At 40.7% G+C, this 16,768-nt stretch overlaps 1 protein-coding gene across 1 annotated transcript in view; it reads right to left on the reverse strand.

Annotated features, from left to right (window-relative positions):
- Positions 1-9,115, reverse strand: part of FOXO3 (forkhead box O3) — a 141,831-nt gene extending 132,716 nt beyond the window's left edge. Inside the window, exon 1 of the mRNA XM_058174260.1 lies at positions 7,157-9,115. Within this exon, the coding sequence (XP_058030243.1) occupies positions 7,157-7,720 (564 nt within the window). The 5' untranslated portion in view covers positions 7,721-9,115. The remainder of the gene's footprint in view (positions 1-7,156) is intronic.
- Between the last annotated feature and the right edge of the window lie 7,653 nt (positions 9,116-16,768).

A 16,768-nucleotide genomic window follows, 5' to 3' on the forward strand; every position in this document is an offset into this window, starting at 1 on the left:
TACCTTCGATTACTTTCATTTGGTTCTTTGCATTATTCACTTATTTCTTTTATTCACCTCTTAATTGCAGTATAGTTAAAAGTACAAATGACAGCAGCTTACACACATCTCCTTATGCCTTTATCTACTTATCCATCCAATTTTGAAGCCGCCCAATTCATTGACGATTTTAAGTAGCTTACAGATAAAAAGAAAAACCACTTGGATACAAAGAAACCAAGGCTAATCAGAAGAACATGCTATATGGAAGAATAACAAAACTTCCTTGGACTTGAGCTTGACTCCAGTGCCTTTAAGCAAACACTCCTTTGTTGTCTGCTTTTGGTTTGCCATTGCCTTGTTGTATGATTTTTTGCTAAATCTCACAATAATAAGATTTCCTACAGGTATCCCACCCAATAATAACTAAGCTAGGCTTAGCTTTCAAGCCCAGATAAGCCCAGTCAGATGCTGCCACAAACCCTCTACATATAGCCATTTAGTAGATGGATGGAAATTAATTTTAGGAGGCAATCAATACAGCAAGCTATTAAGCACTAATATTTTTTCTTGTGATTACAAATGGCTTTCCAGAGTAGTATATAGTAACAATGATAATCCTAAACCAATTCACCTTCAATACTAACTGAAACCAGTTACTCACAGATTCTTAATAAAGATTATCAGCAATTATTCTATATTGCAATAACTTCCTCACTGAAAAGCTTTATACATGACATTAGAAAGTATAAAGGTTTAATTTTTATAAAGCCAACCTAGAATGGGTAGGAACTAGACACTTTCAGGTAAAATGATTCTAAATGAACGATTGTACAAAACTCAAATGCAGACCCCTTTCAAAATAGCCCATCAGATTTATCAGTTCAATGTTACTATTTTAATTATTTCCTATGTATTAAAAAAAAATCAACAGATGAACAAAGAGTGCTAGGAACTACTGCAGCTCAATTTCTATTTTCCTTTATCCTAAAACATAAACCTATTCTATTTGCATCATTCTATTTGGGGTATGAGGGTTATATATGTTTGCGAGTAGGTATGTATATTCGTATGTGTGTTAAAAGGGCTTGTTGTTGATAGCAGAAGAATCAAGACTGTTTCTGCTGACTTACTGCTAACACCTACATCTGAATCTAGTAAATTGCTTTAAATATTATTTTGATTGACCAGCCATTTATTTCTCCCAAAAGCAATGGAGAAAGACCAGATAGATGCAAGATCTAGGTAGCTTTGGCTGATCTTAAAAAAACTAAGTAAGGTTGGACGTGGTTAGTACTTGGATGAGACAAAAAATTACAGGGTTGCAGCTAACTAGAAAACTGAAAAAGAACGGTAAATTTGTGTTTTTGTTGCCAAGAAAAGCACATGGACAAGTCCATTAAAATTACCAGGAGTTGAATGCAATTCAAATTAGTTTTTATCTTGACTTTAGCCCAAAGGAGTTTGCATTCATTTTTATTGCTTAGAAAATGCTGGTTTTGCAAAGTGGATTAAATTCAATTTGAGACTACCAAAACACATAAAAACTGGAACAGGGTGGAAGGAGGAAGAATTGTTTGCATTTATCACCTGATTTTATCTTCAAGTATGAGCATATGTGAAGTCACTGAGAAATTTCGGAACTAACATGAGTTTAAAGATTGGACTTTGAGACATTTTAATTAGTTTGAACACTCATTGATGAAATCAATTATCATTTTAAAACTTTAAATTGACTGTTATTTTTCAGTTAGCGGTATATTCAATTATCTAATTAATGTTAGTATTTTGAAGCCTAGTGTTCTCCAGATGAATTGGGCTTAATTCCCAGAATTTTTAAACAGAAGTTAAGGCTAAATTTGTTATTACAGATAAGGCTCCAAACTATTAGTACACAAGTGACAATTATTTTTAGAATAATACCAACTAGAAAAACATTTTTCCCAACCTGGAACTAAACTCTAAGAGGATTTTTGGGTCACATTTATGATTCTTATTACCTGCACAAACCACTCTTCTACATGGTAATGAGTATAAATATACAAAAAAAGAAAAATATATTTTGTGATATAGCTTTCCAAAGTTTTTAAACTTTTGTTCTTTCATTTTTTTTAACATGTTCCCACTGAATCAAAATGATACAGCAAATTATGCACACCTCTCCAACTGCAGAAATTATGCACATTTTTGGGACTATAGAAATTTTTCATTTACACTTGAATTTCTCTTGGATGCCCAATTGAAAAATTGAGACTCATATAGGTTAGTAATAGGAATATGATCTGTAGCGAATTTCCAAATTACTTGTTTCCACTGTGTAAATCTAAAGTCTTCTTTAGTCCCATAAAGTGAAGATCCTCAAAAGGAACACACAACCTATGCAATTAACGTATGGTTTCATTGCACTTTTAGTAGTAGGTGCCCCAATATTTAGCTGTTTCCATTTTGGAACAGAAGATCTCTGTTGGGTCAGAAAAATCATGACTGACTAATGACATTATACTTCATTTAATATTGCATAGAATAGAATAGAATAGAATAGAATAGAATAGAATAGAATAGAATAGAATAGAATAGAATAGAATAGAATAGAATAGATTTTTTATTGGTCAAGTGTGATTAGACACACAAGGAATTTGTCTTGGTGCATATGCTCTCAGTGTACATAAAAGAAAAGATACGTTCATCAAGAATCATAAGATACAACACTTAATGCTAGTCATAAATAAGCACAAATAAGCAGTGAAATTTATCTTATAGTATTATTATGTTTTCCTTCCAAGTTTCTACATGCTAACTCTTTTTAAAATAAAGTATCCTCAAATATCACAAATGTAAAGCACAAATCAAAACAATGTCCTTACTTTTTTTTAATGAATGTTATGGAAAAACTCAGACAATTTCACCATAGAAGACAAAATCTTCAAGGCTTATCAAGACAAGAAATAAGACCAATATACTGATTTCTCAAATGTTATGGTCCCCCATAGATTTTGACTAAGACCAATGGCAAAGATGATATATTTGTCTTTTATACTTGAGGCATATTACGGTACAATGCCCTGCAAGCGAGTTCTGTGCAAGGAGACTCAAGTAAACCACAACTGTTATCTTTATTATAACGAAATCCAGTGCCTAGATAACAAAAAGAGGAAGTATAGTTAGACAAAGGAGTACAGAGCATTTATTACAGCATTCTTTCATTCCGAACTTTTTTGAAAAGTGGAATTACATCATTTCCAATCCATGAAAATAATGGCTGATCGGTGTGAAGTGGAATGGGCCATAAGCACCTCGAGGCACACTTCTGTTACTCTATGCAGTTTACAACAAACCTGTGAGGTTAGGCAAAAAAAAAAGGGGGGGGGAAGAAAAGGTCACACAGCAAGTTTTGTGACTATGTGAGATTTGAACGTAAATCTCATCAGACTTCTTGCTACCCCACAATATTGTTCCTCTTTGACAAAGGTGCAGCGCTAATGGGATATCGGTGAAGTATAGCTCTCTGCAGTCCTAGCGATTACATTCAAAGGGGAAAAATATTGGATATTGTTCAGCAGTATCTCTAGAACTGCAAATTCCCCAGTAGAGCCCTACGTTAGTGGTTCTTTCTTTCCACCATGTATGTGCCCCAGAATGATTGGATTGATGTAAGAGTGGGATATGAGCTGTGGGAGGAGAGGGATGTATTAGATGAGCACATTTAAGATTTATTTTAACACAGAACTACATATAGCCGTGCCTTAAAGGGCAAACACTATATACATAAACACTTGAAAAGACAGTGAGCTATTTCACCATCTTCTTTAGAAAAACCACTTTCAAAAGTTGTAATCTTGAGCACAGGAATGGCCCAGAAACTAGGGCACTTAATAATCCTAGGTTTCTTCTTGAAATCAGCAGCATTTTAGCTACAGTACTTAAAACAAACATTTGAACTTGAAAAAGACCATGGATGTTTCAAAAAGAGAAACGGCAGGCAAGAGACGGGCTATGTGTTACTATGTCTAAAACAATTTTTCTTTTTTTAAAAATCCAAATGGTGATAGGAATCTATTACTCCATTTGTTCATGTGAAGAATATACTCAAATAAATAGCAAATACACACACACTCTTCAGCTATAGCCTGACCTATGCATTATGAAGCTACCCCTATGTAAGTCAATGGAACATATAGTCTATCATGTCTCATAAGGCCTTCCCGAAAATGAATTTGTTTCCAAAGCAGCAGGGATCAAATCAGAATCCCATTCAATGCCATTTTGGGTTGAGTGAAATTAAATTATCTTTGGTACAAACAACTACCTGCATTCCAAATATGTAAAACAGCATACTTTGCAAGAGCAGTACTTGGATTTAAAATAAAAAAAGAAAACCATGCTAGTATTCCATTCCCAAAACCAATTCACCAGTAAACTGTTACCATAAAAAGATGTGAATACCAACTATTTGTTACAGAGTTATGTTGCAAGTTCAATTTTTTAACATTATTTTTAAAAAAACCTTCAGAATTCCTTTCTCTGACAGAAACAAGTATATAGTTTATAGAAGAATATAGAGACAGTGTGATCTAATAGTTAAGGCACCAGGCTAGAAAGCAAGAGACCGTGAGTTTCTGGTCTTAGCCATGAAAGCCAGGTAAGAATTTGGGCCAGTCGTTCTCTCTCTGCCCAACCCACTTCACGGGATTGTTGCTGTGGGGAAAATAGGAAGAGGAAGTGTGTTGAGTATGTTTGCCGCCTTGAGTTTTTTTGTAAAAATAATAAAGGTGGGATACATATCAATAAAATAAAAATATCTAGCGTATAATATGATCATATAAGAGAACCACTCTCATTCTTAGATAGCTACCAATGTTTCTCTGTAATAACCAAGCAAAATATTTTGCTCCTAGATTTTTTAATTGATTACTATTACACTTTTGCAACACTTGTGGCTATACTTATCACTTTTTTTAAAAAAAAACTCTACTTACTGTACATTTCTTATGTTTCATTTTTTCCCAACAGTGAATTTAAATTCTGAAATAAACCTCTGCTTCAGAGCAGGATTCACTAGAGTATCTCTGAAGATGACCATCTAGCCAATCCCATTAAGGGAAAATGTGAATCACTACTTGCCTGGTCTACTGGCTGATTGCGCATACAGTTATGAATATCCCCCTGATGTCTAGAATAAACCAACTCCTTTGTACAGGTAGTCCTCAAATTACGATCACAATTGAACCCAAAATTTCTGTTAAGTGAGAGATTTGTTAAGTAAGTTTTGCACCATTAGACAACCTTTCTTTCCTCAGTTGTTAAGTGAATCACAGCAGTTGATAAATTAGTAACCTGGTCATTAAATGAATCTGTCTTCCCCATTGACTTTGTCTGTCAGAAGGTTGCAAAAGATGATCACATGACCTTGGGATACTGCAACCATCATAAATATGAACCAGTTGCCAAGCATCTGAATTTTGATCACATTATCTTGAGGATGCTGCAAGGGTCATAACTGTGAAAAATGGTCCTAAATCACTTTTTTCAAAGTCCCTTTGTAAGTTTGAATTGCCACTAAATGAACTGTTGTAAGTCAAGGACTACCTGTAGTTTTAACATAGCTGTTCTAATTTTGCACCTTGGGCAATAGAAAAATAAAATCCACTCCTATATTACAATCTCTCAGATACTGAACACTACTATCTCTTCTATAGGCTAAATATACATAGGACCTCTTAACATCAAAATATCTGCAACTTAAAGTCTTTTTAACAAGAACAACAAGAAAATATTTCAGGTGAAAATAACTTCAGAACCTGAGTGTGCATATAATGACAACGGAGAGCTGTCCTTATATAGCAATTAAAATTGGGGGGGGGGGGGTCAATTCCCTCTGTAGCCAAATAATAACTCACAAAATGCACACACATGCATTCACTAACATCTAAACTTGACAGATACTATAATATACCGTCTATCCCTCTTTTTTTTAAAATGCAAAGCAACACCGGGAGCAAGCTTTGAAATTTTATCGATACTACATAACACACTCATTGTTGATATAGTAAGTTAGAAGCTACCTACTTCACTGCTGACAGTTGCAGATTATATTCAGCTCAGCTAAGACTAGGGAACAGCAGCTGTGACTAGAGAGCACATTAGCAACGGAGAAAAGAGAATTACATCACAGCATTATTCTTTTCACCATACCTAGCGTTTTGTCTTTACCAATGTCACTAACACTCAATCTCTGTGAAAATGCACTAGGCAGAATAAGATGAAATTGACGTCATTTCTAGAAATTAGGAGCAAACCTAAGGCAGTTAGGAAGGTGCCTCTCTGGAAATATCCACAGAGGACCCAACGCAACCCACTTCTTGGGAAGGGTCTTTCTTCTGGGCTGATAATAGAGCAGCAGTTGTGCACCCTGTGTTACTGGTCCTGCAGTGGTTGTGTGGCATAAGCCTGAACTAAATCCTTTGGCAGGGCATATGGATAAAGTGCTACATACAGGGAGCTGTCTGATCATCGCTATGCATCTTTCATTCAGTAATAAGCACTTTTTAAACTCACATTTGATAACCAGCCTGAACTAATAATGGAAACAGTCATAGTTTATTTGTTGTGCACCACAGGAGGAGGAAAGCGCCTCCTCTTATAGTAACATCCACTTAAAAAAAAAAAAAAGCTTTCTCGGTCTAAATGTGTCAAAAAGTAGTCTGAGTGATAATTACAACTCATCTTTCATTTATTATAGGAGTACAACAAATCTTAGCTGGTCAGTTGAATGGACCAAAATGGGATATTCCTAACAGACTTGCACCACTTTATTCTCCATGAAAATCATAGTTTAAAAAAAAAAAAAAGGATTGTAAAAGAGAAGGTATTTTTCCCGCCCTTTGGAAAAACCGCGACCGAATGTCATTCTGAGGCTGCACCCAAAACCTCGGAGAAAGGCACCGGCAGATGCCGCATGTACCGTACTCCACTACGGGAAAGCGAGTCTTCCATTCATCCCAGCACTAATTGGGAACCGGGAATATGCGAGGCTGGCAAGAGTCCACCCGTGGCTGGACAATCCATGCGTCCACTCGCTTCGCTAAACTCCGGCCATCCTTTCATGCGCCTCTCACCCCCCACACACACCAAGTTTTGGTGTGTGTGTTGCTGTTGTTTTTTCGCAGTCCCCGCTTACCTTCCAGCCAGCCGAGCTGTTGCTGTCGCCCTTATCCTTGAAGTAGGGCACGCAGCGCACCATCCACTCGTAGATTTGGGACAGGGTGAGGCGCTTCTCCGGCGAGCTCTGAATGGCGCGAGTGATCAGGTCCGCGTACGATAAGTTCCCCCACGCGTTTCTCCGGGACGAACATTTTCGCGGGGCGGCCGCTGTTCCCGCTGCCACTGGCTGAGGCTGCTGCCCGCCGCTCAACGCAGAGGCGCCAGATCCCTCCCCGGGCAGTCCGGAGAAGGGAACCAGGAGACGGGCCGTGTCCTCCGAAGCAAGAGCCTCGCCGGCGCCGCCGGAGACGGTGGCGGCGGAGGTGCCCCCTTGCTCCTCGTCGTCAGCGTCGTCGTCCTCCTCGGGAATCATGGAAGCGGCGTCGGCGGCCGCGTCTCCCGAAGGCTTGGCCGGGCTCGTTTGGAGCTCGGGCCTTTGCAGGGGCCACGTACAAGAGCGAGGACGGCTCTGGGGCTCGAACTCCGGGTCCAGCTCCACGTCCAGAGGGGACAAGGGCGCGGGGGGAGACACTTCAGCCATCTTGGCCTCCCCCCGCTTTTGAGGCGATCCCTTCTGTCCTTCCCGCTGTCAGACGGGAACCCGATCCACGCTCCGGTCCCTTCTCCTCGCCCAGCTCCCTGCTAGAGATTAGCGAGGTCGAGCAAGCACGCCGCTCTCCATTCAAGGTCCTCTTTCTCTCTCTCTCTCTCTCTCGTCTCCCCCGCCGGAGAAAGGAAAACTTCTAAGGCGATCCGCAAGCGATCCAGGGGTCTCCTGGTTCCAGGTCAGCTCTCTTTCCGCTGCCCTTTGAGGCTGACCGATTTGGGAAGCATTTCCAAAGACGGCGGAGCTGGAATCAAATCGCGGCTCTGCGCCCGCGCGTTTGTTTATCTTTCGCTACGCGCCGGAGTCCTCCAATAGCATCGCTCTGTAGCTATTAAAGAGACCCCCCATTCATGCGACCCCCCGCATCATCATCATCATCATTATTATTATTTTTTAAAAAGAGATGTTCGCGAGTCTCTCTGTTGCTGGTTTGATGGACGCCTTCGATCTTGCAAGTCCTCCTTCTCATCGACTTCCCAACGCCTTCGCGGAGAGCACCGAAGCCTTAACACCCATCCGATCGCGGCTGCCCCATTTGTGATCGTTCTTTTTTCCTCCTCCGTAAAAAAGAAAAGAAAAGAAATCCGAAAGCGGTGAAGAGAAGTCAGTCTTTTTTTCTTTTTTGAACAAGGAGAGAGAAACTTAAAACGCCCGTCCTTCTCCCTTCTCCCTTCTTTTAAATCCTCTCCCTCGGCGTAAAAGAAAGTGACGCGGAGAATTCAAACAAGTTAAATCGCCGATCTTCCAACAGGTCCGGAAACCCAAGTCCTCCGCGGGCTCCCGAGGTTTCGTTCCAGCATCGGCGGCACCACCACATTCATAACCTCCTCGCTCCTGCCGCCGCCGCCGCTGCCATCTTGACAGTTCCCCCCCTCCCGCTCCACTCAAGTCATTTAAAAAAAAAGCGTCGGCAAAAAGAAAGAAAAAAAACGCAGGGCGAGAGGTCCAAGCAGGCAGGCGAACGAAAGGAGCAAGCGAGAAGCAGCAGTCTCGGAGGCGAAGCTTAAAGCCGGATCGGTTGGGCAGGCGGAAAATCCAGCTCCAAACGCACGGGAGGAAAACGAGGCGCCGATTCTACCGCTGCTGCAGGATTCTTGATTTTGGAGCCGTTCCCGAGTCGTTCCACTTTAAGTAGCAGAAGAAGCATTAAAATGAGAAAAAAAGCCCCAACGTTGGCAGCACGCTCCCTCCCCGGAGAGAAAGCAAGCGGCGGACCAGCGGCGGAAAAGAAACCCTGGAGCTGCTGCCGTTCCCTCAAGCAACCTGTCGCCCTCCCCTCCGCCGACTTCCACATTCCTTCTCCTAACAACCAGGAGCGGCAACACAAAGTTATAGACACACGCAGGGAGACGCAACCTAACCCCGTCGCAGCTGATCCCCGCCCACAAAGGAGGCGGGCGAAGAGGCGAGAGCTCCGGCTCTCGGTACTACATAATACACACCCGCCCGGCTAGCTGAGGGTCCGTCAGCCAACTTGGCGCCCTTCTCGGCGCATCTTTCTTTAATTCCTCCGCCGCCAGCAAATCACTATTAATACTGAACTAGCCGTGTACGATGTTGCAATCAGAAAGCTGCGCATAAAGAGGAACGCGTTTAAAAAAAAAACATATTCTGAAAATCAATTTTCTCGATTGCAGTTTAGGGGGAAAAACCCCCGATGATGTACCTCTACGGTTCTTCGGCATTATATTTCGCTTTTTCTCTCTCTATTATTCCCCTGTAGTAGAGACTTTTAGAATACATATAACCTGCAGGTCCATGTTGATCACTCTATCCTGTATTACGATAGAGAGCAAAATTCTGCAGTTCTCTCGTTTTATACGAAGCATGGGTGGGTTGGAAAAACGTGCCTTTTCTTTTGGAAATTGGTAACTCTGAGATCTTTCCACTACTGTGTATTCTATTGAGCCATTTCCAAGATGTGTTAGGGCATATACAGTATGTAGTCAATCACAAGGACTAGGCCACTTTTAACTTGGAAACTGTAACATTGTCTTTGTTAATTGGTCTAGACTTGCTTTTCCTATTTCCACTTTTTAATCAGATGTCTTGATCTAATTGCTCCCATAACAAATGCTGGTCTATAACTTCAAAATTACTAGAGAATGATGTGACTGTTCAAATGTGGAACCAGGCAAGTTTTTTGCTAAGACTATGCTGGCAGTAAAATCTTAGAAGGCCCTAGGTAGGGAAGGTTTTCTTATAGTAAAATGATATTCCACTTATTCCTCTGCATATTTTTCTTAAACAATTACACTTAGAATGCCTGGGGTGGAGGATGTTAATTGTCAAGTACCAAATCACTATAAAATCAAACTGAGGACAAAAACTTTAGAATATCATTAGGTCATGAAATATGTGTAAATACAATTGGCTAAGCAATTATATTTGCATAATCATGACTTATCATTACTTTTAGTGGAAAAATATTACACATTATCACATTTCCTACAGAAACATATGAACACACTTTATTTTGGCAATCACATCAGCTCAATCTTTCAGCCACTAAAAGCTAGACCTTAGATTTCATTAGAATAGTTCATCAATTAAGAACACTACATCACAATATTATTAATGTGTGTCCTGAAGTTTCAAGATGAAAGTTTTTCACCATGTATTTTAGATCACCAAAAATCTTAAGATATTTTCAAGAACATGAACTCATATGTAATTATTAGTGATTAATAATTGAGACAATCTCTAGACTTTGGACATACTGGAGATGTTTATTTCTTACATGTATCCAACTGGACTGCATGTCTTTGATAGTTTATATATTATTTGATGATCCTATTGGAGATTATCCTAGTTAAAACATAGTTACTGTAACTTGTCTGCTTCCTGATTTTTTTTAATAAATTAAAAAATATTTAATTAATTAAAATTTTATTTTTATTTTAATTTGACTTTCTTAAAACAATAAAATGTTTTTCTTGTTTTTATTATTTTTAAAGATTAAACTCCCTTCCCAGGGGGTTCTTTCTTTTACAAAATTCTCTTTTAAAAGTAGCTTTCGCCAATATAATACCTCCAGATGTGCTGGATTTCAGACGTTAGAAAGGGATTATAGAAGATTTAAATGCATCTGGGGCATACTTGGCTGTGAAAGGATAGTTTAAACAATATTTCATGAATACAGCAGTGAAACCCTGAAAAAGGCACTTTCCCTACTTTTTCTTACACCTATCCGCAGGGAAAATATGTCTTGGCAACTTTTTTTTTTACTGTGTCCCCATGCTAGAACTTTTGTCTCTTCCCTATTTCATCCATGAAACATTCTTATTTGTATTGAGGCTAAAGCCGTTTTTTCCCTTTGCCTATCACTGCTGTTGTCTGAAGGCAGTTTCAACACACACAATATAAAATCTTAGCTTTGTCCCAGCTTTGTCCCAGCTTTGTCCCACCTGTTACTCTGGAGAAAATTCAGTGACGTAAAAGAGAGATTACAGGCAAGACAGAGACTAATAAAGCGGACAGTAAATTTCATGTTAGGAAATGGTTCTGACCACTTGCGGATTGGTGGAGATCATTTCACAGAAGGGAAAAGTCCTTTGTCTGTTAAAATATGCCATGTCTGTTAAAATATGTCTTTTAAAATATGCCAGTACAGATAGTACTACAGAAAGATAGTATTACCCTTCATGGGATTGCATATACCTGCCAACTTTTACTGATATTGTACAGCTATTACTCCTGTATTTAAGTTTTTAAAACTTGATAAGGTTTTTGCAGGTTCCCATTAGACTTGTACTTCTCAGGGTATTATCTAATAAAAGAATCCCATAGATATGCATTTCTTTTATCAAAATCCCCACCGACTACTGATAATTTACTTGAAAATTAATGTGTGTTCAGAACTATCTGCTTTATTGACATAAAACAGGGGAGTTTAAGAAGGTGGTTAAATTTCATGTACATAGGAAACAAATAATGTAGCTATCTTTGAGTAAGCGCTGATTGCATCACAGTCCAAATAATTAATGCAAATAATAAACAGAAGTGATGTTATAAATACACCAGTTTGGTGTAGTAATTAAGATGTTGTATTGGGAGAGGGGAGGCCCAGTTCAAGTCCTTGGCCATAGAAGTTCATTTTGGTCCAGCAACATTGTCCCACCCCAACCTATCCCACAGAGGTGTTATACTGAGGAAGGAAGAAACAGCATTTTCACTGCTTTCAACTCTTACATGGAATATACTATAAACCTAAACAGTGACCTGCATGAGCTTTCCACTATTCTACACTATTCTATGTTCTATAATCTCTTCATCTGTTGAAGGTAGAATTTGATACTTTTCTCCTTGCTCTTTATCTTTCAAAATTAGGCCTAATCTGAGGAATACTAAAAGCCAACAGCCCTTTCAAAATTGTGAAAAAATATTCTTTTACAATAATCTTATACTGTTTTATTCATTGTCTCCCACAGCATCTTCCAAAGAATTGCAGGGGGGGGGAATGGAACAATTCCAAAGGAAGTGGTAGCTGGAGATAAAATCAAGAAGTTTCCAGCTATACAACACAGAACTATCTTATTCAAGGTCTTGGACAAGGTGTTTGTTCTACTGAGATAAAGTATGTCATTACTGTGATGAGACCATTAAACCATCTGGTTAAATTTGGAGCTGGGGCCACCTCTAGTGCATTCTTGGTTATACTTTAGTGAAAACAAAGAACCAAAATAGAATATGTTTCCTTGCACGCACGCACACATATCCCTAATGGAACATAGAGGGAAATATAAAGAACTTCTGAATAAAAAAAATGACTTCAGTAAGGCTGTTCCACTAGAAGGGATTGAAGACTAGATTAGTGATCTTCAAACAGATCAATAACAGGATATATGACATAGATATACAAATAATGAAGGTTCAACAAGACACCGGTAGGTAAGGAAACCTGCTCACAGTTCTGTGCTACAAAACAGTGGCATGAACAATGAACCTGAATGAGTGCCGAATATGAAAAATAAAAAATATACACCTTAAATCACAGTACTCAATGCTCTCCTGATAAAACTGGTGCAGAGGTATTTGTCTGCAATCAAACACAATTCAATTACTAGACAAATTTTATTCAATGCCTAAGAAATGTGTGTTCAGTAAGGCAGCTATTGTATTTCTGCACAAGAGAGGACAGAATCTACAACTCTTTGAGAGGGGATGGAAATTGAAATATGGGATGGTTTTGGTCCTATTTGCAATGTAACTATGAGGCCCTTATCAATCTGTTTTCCTGCTTAATTAGACACTGGCCATATAGACGTCTTCTCTATCTAACAATGTATAAGTAGCATTTTCCCCTTTAAACCAACATTACAAGCTTCAATATGTATAAAATCTGTATCATTTCATCTGGAACCCATTTTCTTAGAAGTAAGATCAGCTTTATTGTTAAGGTCATGTTTGACAAGTGTCTTTTGGGAATATGCTGGTTCTTCTCCTCTGGCCACTAGCCAATTTCCACCACAGTCCTTTCTCTTCTGTTCTGTTCTCACTTTCTGTCAGGGAATTTTTGAAATGCCATTTTTCAATCAATTTCTCTCCAGTAGGAGCACAAGATCCATCCTTTTTTGGGGAGGAGGGGGCACATTCTAACAGTATTCTGAAATGGGCATTTGTGAGCATTTTACTTTTTAATGAACTAGCCACTCCGCTTTGCCCAATTGTAATGTCTATAAACTGTGAAATTCTACTGAACTTTTTTTTATCTGCTAATTTCCCTATTTTTGTTATATTCACATTCAACCCCTCCTCCATCAAGTGTTCAATTACATTTTTCAACTTTGCAGGGTTCAGCTAGTTAAATAATGATGGCAGAGTCTGCCTCCTCCTTGTCTGGAGTTAACTCTTTTCTGCTATCTTTTGGTGTCTTTCTTTAGTTCACACTATTTTAACTATATCTCCCAAGTGGGCTAGGGAATAAAGGGAGATAAAAATAGTCTAAGCCTAAGGATTGGCAACAGGAAGAACAGATTTTACAATGGCATTGTTTTGTGGCAATTCAAGAATGGGTGAAGAGCATTGTAATGCAATGATGGGACAGGCCCAGAAGAGATGGATTGTACATAGAGAAGCCTGAATCATCCAAGTCATAATGTGGTTTGCTTGCATAACCAAATGTAGTTTATTCAGTAAATCAGGGCTAAACATACTATGGCTAAATATAACATGTGTCAATCATTAAGTGCCATAGAAATAAAAGCAGGAATGGCATGAGGAAGGAAAACAGGAAGGCAAACCCTAGTATAATACTTTCATCTCATGTCCTGAGGCCAATATGACAGTGTTGGCTAATTGCCCTTCAGAAGTTTTCCTATTTTAAATCGCTAAAATATTTGACAGCCTGATATTATGGACTGACCCAGTTTTTCTGATAAGCATTACAACTTTAGTTAGAAGATGGCTGGGAGAGGCTGAGTAGGTTTGCAATCTCCAAGAAAGTTGCACCAGTAAAATTCCCAAGTAATGATTTTTAGAAATTATTCACAATAGTGCTATTGGCCAATTACTGAAAGGAATTGTTTTCTATTACAATTGCACATACATTGTTTCTTATTGTAGCTCATTGATTACAGCTACAGCTATGATTAGATACAAGATAGATTGATCATGGGTGTCAAACTCACTGCGTCACGTAACTGTTGTGATGTTTCCAGTGGTGAAATCCAATTTTTTTACTACTGTGGGCATGGCTTGGTGGGTGTGGTGTGGCTTGGTGGGCATGACAGGGGAAGGATACTGCAAAATCTCCATTGCCACCCCACACTTGGAGGAAGGATATTGCAAAATCTCCATTACCATCCCACTCTGGGGCCAGCCAGAGGTGGCATACTACTCAAAATGTCCGCTACCTGTTCTCCAGTACCTGTCAGAACCTGCTGGATTTCACCCCTGGATGTTTCCCGCTTTTCCCATTCGTGGAACTGAGGTGGGTGTGGCCTGTGTGTGACACATCTAGCCCATGGGCCGCCAGTTTGACATCCCTGGTCTAGATGAGCAATGGAATTGGGTTGCAGAGATCTCCTTTCCCAATTCATTTTAAGATTTCAATATTTAATCTTTCATTCAAATAAAAACACAGCAGTGAGTACTTAAAACATTACATTTCACTTCTGCAATCCATACAGAGAATGGTTATGATTTGGCTAGCGTTTCTTCTAAGATTTACTGAAAAATATATACCAGTATTTCAGTCCACATATATTTTGTGATGACGTGCAACTTGTGGATGAGCTTACATACTTGAGTTTTTAGGTCTGTTGTATTTGGAGCACTCGTTATATTCCTCTGAAGTATGGGAAGTTATAGTAATGGCCTTTTTAAATCACTGTGAGCCTCCTTTTTTGATTACTCTAACAGCGCTTATGGTAGAAGAAAAGATGGGAGAGTGTCTGTAGCCAGAGGTTTTAGTATTTAATTCACCTGTCTATGAAGATTTTTAGACATCCAGGTCATCCAGGTCACGGTTGTCCCAAAGATGCTTTTTCAAGCAGCAACTGGACTTTCTGGTTTTTCTTTGAAAACATTTCACTTCTTATCTAAGAAGCTTCTCCAGCTCTGACAGGATAGTGGGGAATGGAAGTATTTATATTCCTTGCAGACAAGCTGGCTATTTGCATTCTTTTAGCGAGTCATTAAGGCCACTTGGAGGTTTATCTGTATGGTCAGGGTCACCTGAGTGGTGCAAATGAGTGTGGAACCTTTTTGGAACTGTTGAAAGGAGTGTGTTTTACAGGGAGGTGGGGCGAAGGACCAGGTGGCAGGCAGGCTCCTGGACGAGGAAAGCATACTGTACTTACACAGTGCCTCGCTTTGTGCAATACCACTTATGTGACCTTGCACAAGTGACCAGACCAGTTGGGGCCTCAATTTGCTCACACTTAAAATAGGAATAATCATCTCTGATGAATGTCCGATTACGGCATGATTATTAGCCATTAGCGCCCCGCATAAACCAAGTATTGCACACAGCAATCAGAAGGCGCTCCGTTTTGCCTTGGCGCTTTGAAGCAGCGAAATTAAAGCTTCGGCAAAGGCCAAGCAAGACAGACACCCCAGGATCCTGAAACCCTCGCAACAACCCCCCCTACCCCAATAATAATCCCATCCTTGCAACAACTCCGCTTGGGTCAGGCGAGCGAAGGGCTGGGGAAGCGATCATTGGCGGAAGACTTAATTTGAAGGGCCAATCTGGCGCTACCGGCCCCTCCCCCTCTTGTTACTAGCCTCTAACTTTCTTCCACTGGTGGTTCCCAGGCAGAGACAGAAGATGGGGAAGAGAAGCCCGTCTGGACGGTTCCGAGAGTCCGGTCTCGCAGGCTTATCAAGGGCACTCGCCTTCCGAGGAATTGGGCGGGAATGTCCTCAGACACAAGTCTTGAGGGGGGGCAGACACGCGCTTCTCACGCTCACCCCCTTCCGAGGCTTTGCAGGGGGGACTTCGCCAAGCGAGTCCCCTCCAGGTGTTCCCCCCCCCACACACACACACAGCGGAAGGTTTCCACCCCACACGGGCGCGAGACAGACGAAGAGCGCGGGAAAGTGATTTCCCCGCGCGACTCGCGAGCCAACCCCGTTCGCTCAAAGCCCCGCCTCCCGCGCCTCCGAGTCTCCTCCCCCTCCCCGCCTCCCTCCTCCCCCCAACCCCGAGGTCCTTCCTCCCGCCACCGCAGGCTCCGCCCCTCGGCCCCGCCCCGGCCACCAAGCTCGGTTGCCGCGCGCTAAGCGATGATGTCATTCCCTAACCAAGCGCGTGACCAGCGGACCCCGCCCTCCTTTCGCCCGAGCTCGAAAGCTGCCGTCGATCTTACAACGCAGCGCCGGTGATTGGCCGGGCCAAGCTCATCCCTCCCCCGCCCACTACAAAACAATAAACAATCGCGTACAATTCATCCCGAGCGGGATCTGGTGGGAAAGTGGTGGGGTGGGGGGTGCGAGGGAATCTTTTGGCCGGGGCCCTCGAGCTGCTCGGGAGAAATG

The sequence above is a fragment of the Ahaetulla prasina genome, chromosome 1 (assembly GCF_028640845.1).
Source record: "Ahaetulla prasina isolate Xishuangbanna chromosome 1, ASM2864084v1, whole genome shotgun sequence".
In the NCBI taxonomy this organism is placed as follows: Eukaryota; Metazoa; Chordata; class Lepidosauria; order Squamata; family Colubridae; genus Ahaetulla; species Ahaetulla prasina.